Source organism: Electrona antarctica (genome assembly GCF_951216825.1).
Source record: "Electrona antarctica genome assembly, chromosome: 13".
In the NCBI taxonomy this organism is placed as follows: domain Eukaryota; kingdom Metazoa; phylum Chordata; class Actinopteri; order Myctophiformes; family Myctophidae; genus Electrona; species Electrona antarctica.
In genome coordinates, this window is record NC_136794.1 from 22749042 (window position 1) to 22759569 (window position 10528).

Genomic DNA, 10528 nt, shown 5'->3' on the forward strand with positions numbered 1-10528 from the left:
GCTTGCTGTTAAACTTACACTAATCACCGTCAGACGAGTTAGGCTATATACTTTTATTTAGTTTGGAGATTATAGTCTTCGCTTAAGCCTGATTGCATACCGTGTGTGAGGTAGGCTATAGGGTGCGTTCCTCTGCTATTTGTAACCCAGCAACTGTCCCAGTGAATGGCTGGGTGCACAAATCCTATTATTTAAAGAATCGACACTCTTATTGGATCAGACATCCCGCGGAGAACACAGTTTCTAATATCAGGCTGCCCCAGACAACCTCCAGGTCATTTTAGTAGTTAAATTATCAAACTTGGACATTTGGACAATGAAAACGAACGAAATTTAACTACCAACTACCAAGACTGGCTTGTGGATAATTGTCTACAATTTGTCTTAACGTTCTTGAAGTTGACTCACTCATACATGTTCGAGATAAGTTACGGTTACGGGTCTGTATAACTGAGAGAGTGCACATGATGGAACCAAATGGACCCTTATGGGTGCATTTTGGGATTTGTACGCTAGTTATTATCCTGGATCCTTGACATGAAAAGGTTTGAAAGCCACTGTGCGTAAATGCGTAAATAACGCTTCCACAATGCCTGCCTCATTTTGACAAGCAGAGAGACCCTTTGTACGCACGCGCGCCAGAGGGTCTCCTGTCTGTCTCCTCCTCCCTGTGAGGTACCTGAGAGAGAGAGAGGAGCGCACCTGGATCCACACAGACGGAAGTCTTCTCTGCACAGATTTGAGCACTGCAGCGCAAAGCGACACGGACGCTCTGGAATCCATGAAAGGGAGAGTTACTTAATAAGTTGCCCAAAATAAAGCAGCCAGGATGTTATTCTTTGGATTTTTAAACAACCCTACGTTTCCTGCGTCATTATGAAGTCTAATGGTATGTGGTCTTCCTCCTTTTGTCACTACATGATTAGGCTATAGAACTTGTTGACTGGATAGAACTGTACAACTACTACTACCACAACAAAACAAAAGTGATTACCTCCTTTGAGTTCTCACCGGAGGTGTCCTTGACTGTACAACTCAATTTATTGTTTTGAATGTTTATCTTGAATGTGTAACTGAGGTTTTGCGTGACACAGTATTCTCAATGGCATCCTGTCTTGAATGTGTAACTGAGGTTTTGCGTGACACCGTATTCTCAATGGCATCCTGTCTCTCTCGCTGAACTTAATTTTAGTTTGTGTGCGTGTGTGTGTGTGTGTGTGTGTGTGTGTGTGTGTGTCTATATGTGTATATGTGTATATGTGTGTCTACGTATAGCTGTTAGTAAAGACCTGATAATTTGTCAATTTATTGCAGGTGAAATCAAGTCTTGATGAAAAACAACCTCCACTCATTGCAAGAAGAATGACTACTCTTCGCAGAGTCTTCCGAAGGCGCTTGCACCCACTCAAACTGGCGGTGGTGGCCATCGTCTTTGTCACTTTTTTGTTCTTCATACAACGCGAGGTGGGAAGCCAAAGCCCACAGGAGGAGCCGTGGCTGAAAGAGATGGCCGTCAAGAGGGATGCCGTGGTGGGCATGGTGATGGGAGCGGTCAATAACCTAAGGGACGCAATGCCAAAGATGCAGATCAGAGCCCCGGTGCGTCAGCAGGACAATGCAGAGGGCCTGTCCTGTGTGCCGGGCCACTATACCGCCGCTGAGCTCAGGCCGGCCCTGGTGCGTCCGCCTCAGAACCCCCGTGACCCCGGGGCTTCTGGGAAGCCATTCCACACGGACTCCCTGACTCCTACTGAGCAGAAGGAGAAGGAGAGGGGTGAAGAGAAGCACTGCTTCAACCTGTATGCCAGTGACCGCATCTCCCTAAGCAGAGACCTGGGTCCCGACACCAGACCACCAGAGTATGTCCTTGATAAAAAAACAAATAACAATAACGCGCCACAAAATCCTTAGTGTGTTAATTGAATCCTTGAGAGTATAGAAATTGTAATGCAAGGGTCCAGTGTTCATTTAATTTTAACATTCACGGTTTTGCTGTGAACAGTTTGCCATACCTTCCTAGACGTAACTTGAGAATACCACTTATTCAACATGAATAAGATTAGAACAGGGGATTCATGCCATCCAGTGAATGTTGTCACCTTTCAATTACCATATGAATCTGTGGCTCCTGTGCACCAATAAATCAAGAATATTTTCAATTCTTGATTTATTGGTGCACAGGAGCCACAGATTTGCTCCACCTAGTGGAGTTAAATATAGCTTCAGTGAGTATAGGGTGAATCAGTTTCCTTTTTTATATGCGCTTAAAACTGTCTTACTGGCTCAAAATGTAACCACAGCTACATATGGAAAAACCACAGAAGGAAAAGGAGATATGGTATAGATTGTTTCCAACAGAAATGCCTGTCTAACCAAAACAAGTCTATAATATTTGCTATTGGTTACTGGGGGAAAATTTCACTCAAAAACCACAGGGAGCTTTTTTTCTCTCACTGAAACATTGTTTCAGTATGCCTGCCCAGTTGATGCGGCCAGTTCAAGAAGAAGTACAGTTATGTTTGGCTAATTAACCCAGTCTGTCCATGTTCCGACTATTTTAATAGGGTAATTTACAAAGTCTCCCACCGTTAATATGGCTGGGCATTTCAAAGGCTGCCACACATGCCGTGTCACAGCTGAAATGGACACCCCACATGGGAGGGGACCTCTGATGTAATAACCGCAGGCTATTGTGCTGCTCGGGGAACTATAAAGGACACTGGATCTTTGTGCTCACTCTCTGTGTCCCCTTCTCCCCGCAGATGTATTGAGCAAACGTTCAAGCGATGCCCCCCTTTGCCAACCACCAGTGTGATAATTGTGTTTCACAATGAAGCGTGGAGTACCCTCCTACGGACGGTCTACAGTGTCCTGCACACCTCCCCTGCCGTGCTCCTCAAGGAGATCATCTTAGTGGACGACGCCAGTGTGGACGGTAATACTCTGCAGGGCCCGTCCAGGACCACCCTGCTCTCCGCTGGATTTAATTTCAGACAGCCGGTTTGGGGCGGCCGGGCGGCCCTTCTTGGAGTGCCATGAAATGTGCCGAACGGAGCTCCAGCTCTGTGGCTCGTGAAGAGGGTTACAGCAGGAAACAAGAGGGCCGCTAGTGAATACTTTCCTGAGAGGAGCTAGCCGCGGTCATGCTAAGAAATGAGTCAGAATTAAGTTGGCTCCTGGAAATGGGTCACAGGTCACGAGTGGGGGGGGGGGGGGGGGGGGGTTAACAAAATGCAGGAGAGCAGAGGTTTCAGGGAATGAAGTCGGTCTGACACTCAACTGTGTGTTTGTGGTAGTAGGGTGCTATTAGAGCTCTGCTGAGCAACCGACTCCCTGGCTGTGTAGTCCAGGAGCCGGTCAGATGGACTTGGCAGCCTGCCATGCTGAGGATACAAGCCAGACGGCTCTTTCTCTGTAGCTCTGTGCAATTGTTAGCGTCCAGGCTGAGTGCTATGAATGAATCACATTCACACAATACTGTATTCATGACAAAAAAAATCAGTCAGTGGTTTTGATCAAAATGTTCTCCTTTTTTATTTGTTATTATTGTCGCCTGCTGTAATTCAGTAAAATGGTTATATGCTTAATTATCAACATACTGATTGTATCACATTGTGGTCATTGGTGACTGAGTGTCCATAATTAACCCTGTGATTTCCTATACTTCCAGATGTGTTGAAGGATGAACTGGATGAATATTTAAAGCGTCTGGATATTGTCCGGGTTGTCCGCCAGCGAGAGAGAAAGGGACTCATCACTGCTCGCCTGCTGGGTGCTTCTGTGGCCACCGGCGATACACTCACCTTTCTGGATGCCCACTGTTAGTTGACACCGGTGATGTCAAACCACCTGGTTATTCACATATCCTGAATAGACAGAGACACAGTCCTCGGACACACCCATTCACACATGCACCCACTCACTAATCCACAACACCACAATGTATGCCTTGTGTTGCAAGTCACCTGGCATGCTGGGCTCACTTAAAATGACTTGCAGTGTATTTAATTTAAGCATGTCAACAGGTATTTAGGGCTGATTTATAGTCAGTTGTATGCCAGTGTTGCACATCGTAAATGGCAGATCTACAAGCTGTCAACCCGTTGCAGTGTGGCACATTGTGAGCTTGTAGATCGACTATTTTCAGTGTCCAATACCGCAACTAAGTATAACTCAGGCATAAGTCTTTTTTATTATTGTACCCCATGTTCTAAATGATGGTGGATATTATCAAGGCTCATGTTGTGACACAATGTACTGCTTGGCAGGCGAATGCTTTAATGGTTGGTTGGAGCCTCTTCTGGCCAGGATAGCAGAGAACCACACAGTTGTAGTGAGTCCCGACATCACCACGATTGACCTCAACACCTTTGAGTTCATGAAGCCATCCCCCTATGGCCAGAATCACAACCGGGGCAACTTTGACTGGAGCTTGTCCTTTGGCTGGGAAAGTCTGCCCGATCAAGAAAAACGAAAAAGAGAAGATGAAACATATCCTATAAAGTGAGAAAACAATCAGTACAGTGTGTACTTTTATTATTGATTAGTATTTCGTATTATTCAGTTTGAAGACCATTGCAAACTTTGCTCTACCAAGTGATCCAAATGTCCCTGTTGAATGTAAATTGTACCTTTTTTTTTCTTTTTCTACAGGACACCAACATTTGCCGGTGGCCTCTTCTCAATTTCAAAAGAATATTTCTATCATATTGGAAGCTATGATGAAGAAATGGAAATCTGGGGTGGAGAGAACATCGAAATGTCATTCAGAGTAAGAAGTCACCAGGTTGTCATTCTGGTTCAGTTGCATTTTACTTCCTCATTGGATTTTCTCCTGGTGTGTCTTTACAATATCCAAAAAGTAGCCTGTGACACTAATTATAGATGTGTTTCATTGCCTCTTGTTGCAGGTGTGGCAGTGCGGAGGTCAGCTTGAGATCATACCCTGCTCTATTGTAGGCCATGTGTTCAGGAACAAGAGTCCTCACACCTTCCCTAAGGGCACGCAGGTCATCGCACGCAACCTGGTGCGCCTGGCCGAGGTCTGGATGGACGACTTCAGGGAGATCTTCTACAGACGAAACCAGCAAGCCACGCAGATGGCTAAAGATGTACGTACTGCTCCAGATGCTAGTGCGCCTCAGTCATTTATTCAGTGTGTTACTCATCACTATACTCAAACAAAAAGAAATGTATTCCTGCCTTAAACGGCAGGGGTTTCCTCTGGAATGTTTTAATTCAATACTGTCACGCGTAGCAATATGATTTTCTTTTCTTTCTTTTTTTCCTCACATTATCGACTCATGAGGCAAGTTGGGGCAACCCAATGCTGAGCGGCCTGTTGTTTTTATACAGTCAGGACTAAGTCTGAACATGTGTCACATGTAACATCGTTCTGTATGGAGAAACCTGGAATTACACATGTGTGTAGGGACTAGGGAACCACAGTGTTTTGCTGTTGTGATTCTCAGTGCACGAAATCCCTGGATATGAGAAGTATTCTTTGACAGAGAGAAATAGATTATTGACTTAGAAACCCTCCGCCTGAGGCTGTTAGAGGTTCAAAGCTGTTAGGAGACAGAGAGCGGGGGCCCAGGGGAAGTCTACTCTGGTAAATGACACAGACTTGCAGCGTTTCCCAATACAGGCCCTCATCTTTGTGCCATAAACAGGTCTCCTGGGGCTATACCTCAGAGAGTGCTAGGCCAGCGGGCCTTTCCTGCTGCCTTCAAACAGACACACTGTCTTTAACAGCCTCAAGGAATCTGCCATAATAGTCGTGTGTGTGTGTGTGTGTGTGTGTGTGTGTGTGTGTGTGTGTGTGTGTGTGTGTGTGTGTGTGTGTGTGTGTGTGTGTGTGTGTGTGTGTGTGTGTGTGTGTGTGTGTGTGTGTGTGTGTGTGTGTGTGTGTGTGTGTGTGTGTGTGTGTGTGTGTGTGTGTGTGTGTGTGTGTGTGTGTGTGTGTGTGTGTGTGTGAGCGAGCATGTGCGGTGTTTATCCACATCATTATAGTAAGTACTCTCATTATTCCAGAGCTGGTGGTGCCCCAAATCCTTTCAAATGTACTACACATAGAACTATGAAAGGAACACTGATTGAATACTGGTGATTTTGTGTTGCCTTTAGGGCATTGGACAGCAACTGCAGTTTGAAAACAGCAGTAATCATATGAGATGTCCCCTCAACGAATAATCGGTCAGTTTGGTCTTAGTTAAGCTAGACTTTGTTTATTGAATAGACGTGTCTTCTTTCTTGAAAACAATTGACCAATAGCCATTGTGAAATCAACATTAGAATGTTCAGTTCTCAACCTGTGGTGTATGTGGCAAACACACATTTTTCAATTCTAGATTGTATTTAGTATTTAGTCGAGGGTAGCCCAAGTTAAATGAGGAAAGTAAGAAACTACAAAATCTGAGTATTCTTGATTGTCTCCACCAGGCCGAAGGCATGGGGAGAGTATGTTTTGCACTCCGTCCGTGTGTGTGTGTCCGTGTGTCCGTCCGTCTGTTACCAGCTAATCTCCGACACCGTTAAACCCGGTCGATGCCAAATTTTGCACACACACTCCCTGGATGCCATGATGAACCTCTGCCCCAAACTTTCCAGAACGGCCTGTTATAGCACCACCAGGAGGCCGACTTTTGAAAAACAAATTTTTTGATATTACTCCTCCAGATTCTGTCCAAAAATCCCGCAAATAGTTACACACTATCTCTATAGTCATGTGTTCAAGACGGATCTGTCCGATATTTCATATTCCATCCTAATTGGCCAACATTGGCTTTCAAAGTTTGCAGGATTGGCCCGTTTTGAACAAAAAGCCTCAAATCATGAACGCAGCGTGCAAGTTACGTTAAATCTTTCACAGATCTTCCTACTAGGCTGAGGAATATATCCCACCCTTTTCACATTGGCTTGTTATAGCGCCACCAACAGGTGGATTTTTGCAAAACACATTTTTGGAACAAAATGCCTCAAATCATCCAATTGCCATCCAAGGCGTAAGAAGAAATGGCACCCTTTTCACATTGGCCTATTATAGCGCCACCAGGAGGGCACAACCTGATCTGCCCTGGTGGAGACCTGTGCCCCGAGGGGCACTTTATCTAGTTTCATACTGTATTCTTTTTGTTCATGCTTGTCTTTATACTATATGAATTAACAACAGTTTTGTATGTACTATATATGCAATTTGATTAAATCAGATGAGGGTTTAATAGAATCGTGCCATTTTAACTGTTTATGTAGTTATTAAGCCTTCTTCATGAACCACCTCTGCACAGTGTAAGATGACCGACAGGAAGTGTAATTTGAGTACTCTGGTAGTCTGATTCATACTTGGTTTCTCTTCATGTCTCACACGGAAAATAGCCGATTCATTCTCCAAGCTTGCTGTGACATGTTGTGAGCTTGTAGAACTGCTACTGTCGGCGCGAGACACCGGTGTGCAACTAAGTATAAATCAGGCTTTAGCCTGGCCAGTGTTAAGAAAACGATTAAAAGTTCCCCTGCTGTAATGGCTGCCTGGAATTGTTTCCCACAGAGAACCTTTGGAGATGTCTCCAAACGCATCGAACTGCGCGAACGGCTGCAGTGTAAGAGCTTCTCCTGGTATTTAAACAACGTCTATCCAGAGGCCTTCATTCCTGATCTCAACCCACTCCACTTTGGCTCGGTAAGACCACATATACCGCACCACTGCCTCCTCCGTTTCTTTCACAACCTCACAACTGTCTGGCCACTGTGGGTTTAACCACAGCGTGGACTGAGGCCGTCCAGAATGAGCTGTTCCAGTTGGCCACGGCCAGTGGTGGAAAGTAACCTAGTACATCTAGTGCTGTACTGAAGTACAATTTTGAGGTACTTTACTTCAGTATGACAATTTTTCAATACTTACTGCAATTATTTGAAGACTGTAGTTACAAGTTACTTTAAAGATGTTGATTATTATTTCCAAAACATACATTAACCAATTCATTCCAATAGCAGGTCTAAAAGTTCAGAGCTCAAGCTGCAGAATGAGAACCTTTACTTTTGGTACTTAATATATTTTGACGTCAATACTTTGGTAATTTTACTCGAGTAACATGTTAAATACAGGACCTTGTAACAGAGTATTTTTACCTTGTGGTACCGAGTACTTCTTCCACCACTGGACAGTGCTAAAAGAATGCAAGCAGCAAGATGTCGTTGATGTTTGAACAGCTTGCGTTACTGAATTACTTGTGTGTTTTGTCATCCACACCACAGGTGAAAAACGTTGGTAAAGACTCATGTCTGGACACCGGGGAAAACAATGAGGGTGGGAAACAATTGATCATGTACCCCTGTCACGGTCTCGGAGGAAATCAGGTAGGATGGAGAGTTAATTTATCTTATCCGATTGCAGCTGTCAGCAGATACCTTGTATCTCCAAATTTCAACATTTAGTTTTCATAAATGTATGGCCTACTTTGTCATACAATTGTCATGCAAAAATAGCTTATCTACAAACTCACAATGTGTGTGAGTGAATGGTGTGTCACCATTTCTGAGTTTATCTAACCAATGAAAAGTATTATCAAGAGCTTGTGACTAAAATAACTACATTGGGTCCATTGGAAAACTGGTTAATCTTTTCCATATCCTGAAAAGTAATGGTTTTGGACATACAAGGTTTCTACCTGACAGTGACAAAATAAATGAGTAATACAGATGTTTCAATCAGAGAGTAGATGGTCGGTACTAGTGATGGTTTTCTTATTCTTTTCAGTATTTTGAGTTCTCCACACATCATGAGATCAGACACAACATTCAGAAGGAGCTATGCTTACACGGGGCAGAGGGGGTCGTGAAACTGGAGGACTGCCAATATAAGGGCAAGAACACGTTTGTCGGAGCCCAGCAAAAGTGGGAGTTGAAGGAGGTGAGACTGCCATTCCTTTCGTCCACACTTTTTGACTTTGCGTGTCGGACAAACGTTTGACATTAATTGTATTGTCTGTCTTCTGTCCATGATAGAACCAGTTATTCTACATGCCAGGATGGAACATGTGTTTGACTTCTCGATATGAGCACCCATCACTGACTGCCTGCAATCCATCAGACAGATTCCAGCTCTGGTTCTTCCACTGATCAACCTGATGGACTTCTTTACCAATGAACACACACTGTATGCATGTGCATACTAGGAGGACCGTGGCTATAAAGCAGCAACATACTTTCATTTTTTAGATTCATGACTGCATCAAGTTTTTATTTATTCTTTTTATAATAGAAGAACTGAACTGCTGCTGGAAAGTTTGGACTTTTGAAGATATTGCCTGCAACCGCCGGAAGGAAGCAGTCAATCTTCTTCAGACTGTGTATGTTTGCTATTCAAGCTTTCTTACCAAGCAAAGCCACAAATGAAGACGCCTCCAATATTATTTTAATTTTTTATCTAAGTTGTATCTTTTACAACAACTTGTTTTTTCATAGGTGCAATTTAGACATTCTGAAGTCCACAAATGATGCACCAAAGACACTGACCAGGAAGGCTTGAATCATTTTTGTTGGAATTGTGTAGCACTACTTTGTATGTGAAGCCAAACTGGACACTACTTCCTCATTGTTGAGAATATCCAGTGGCAAACATTCATGTAATAATCATGATTACCACTAGAGGGGGGAGGTCTTCCTCTGTGTTGCAGGGTTTGGCTGCAGAATAATAACCCACAACCCTTATTTACAGTCACAGAGTGCCTTCCAACAGAGGTTGGAGTTTAATTCACTTTAACAAACTATTCAAGGAATGAGTTTACTTCCAAAGTCAAGAATGGGACAGCGTTTTTCATACATGATGATACAAATATTGTTAGATTCATACTGTACATAAATAAAACGTAAAGGATATATTTTTAGTGTGCTAGGTATAGTTTCCATTCCCATTTCAGAATTAACCCCTAATATGCTGCAAATACTGTGCAGTGGAGCAAACTGCCTATTTAATTTGTTTGTGTTCACGATTGGATTGGAATTGTAGTGAAAACCCCTGCCCACTTCGACAGGCTGGAATGGCTTAGGGTCGACGACAGAGTACAGCATCTTGCAATGGGTCTGGTCCACAAGATTCGATACACCACCAAGATACCCATGTACCTGTCTAGATACTTCCTTAATGTTAACGAAGTCCACACCCACAACACCAGAGGGAGTGCAACGAACCATGTACAACCCAGATTCGGCACAAACAAGGGACTAAATTCTTTTCGCTCCTATGCCACTAAAATGTGGAACGCCCTACCAACTGTCATTAAGACATGCGAATCCCTTGACTCTTTCAAAACCGCTCTCAAAGGGCACCTACGGACGGCTGCAATTCGAAACTGGCCCCTGTAAAATCGGAATCCCTCAAACACGAACGCAATGACAACACAAGAGACGGTCGCGGCCACACAGCCAACTCAAGGTATGGCCACTGAGCCAACTTGGGGACCCAACGCAAGGACAACACAAGAGATGGTCACGGCCACACAGCCAACTCAAGGTACGGCCACGGAGCCGA

General features: G+C 44.0%; 1 protein-coding gene across 1 annotated transcript; it reads left to right on the forward strand.

Annotated features, from left to right (window-relative positions):
- The first annotated feature begins 772 nt into the window (after positions 1–772).
- On the forward strand, positions 773–10009 carry galnt3 (UDP-N-acetyl-alpha-D-galactosamine:polypeptide N-acetylgalactosaminyltransferase 3 (GalNAc-T3)). Its single transcript, XM_079518313.1, has 11 exons — positions 773–889; positions 1315–1859; positions 2763–2935; positions 3671–3820; positions 4269–4503; positions 4654–4771; positions 4911–5111; positions 7547–7678; positions 8254–8355; positions 8756–8908; positions 9004–10009. The coding sequence occupies exons 1-11, from the start codon at positions 887–889 to the stop codon at positions 9115–9117; spliced, it is 1926 nt and encodes a 641-aa protein (XP_079374439.1). The 5' UTR covers positions 773–886; the 3' UTR covers positions 9118–10009.
- Positions 10010–10528: the final 519 nt, after the last annotated feature.

Bases quoted from the DNA above. Each gene is read 5' to 3' on its own strand.
- galnt3 (XM_079518313.1), top strand. The intron at 4,772-4,910 runs GTAAGAAGTCAC...CTCTTGTTGCAG, and splicing joins ACATCGAAATGTCATTCAGA to GTGTGGCAGTGCGGAGGTCA. The intron at 7,679-8,253 runs GTAAGACCACAT...TCCACACCACAG, and splicing joins ACCCACTCCACTTTGGCTCG to GTGAAAAACGTTGGTAAAGA.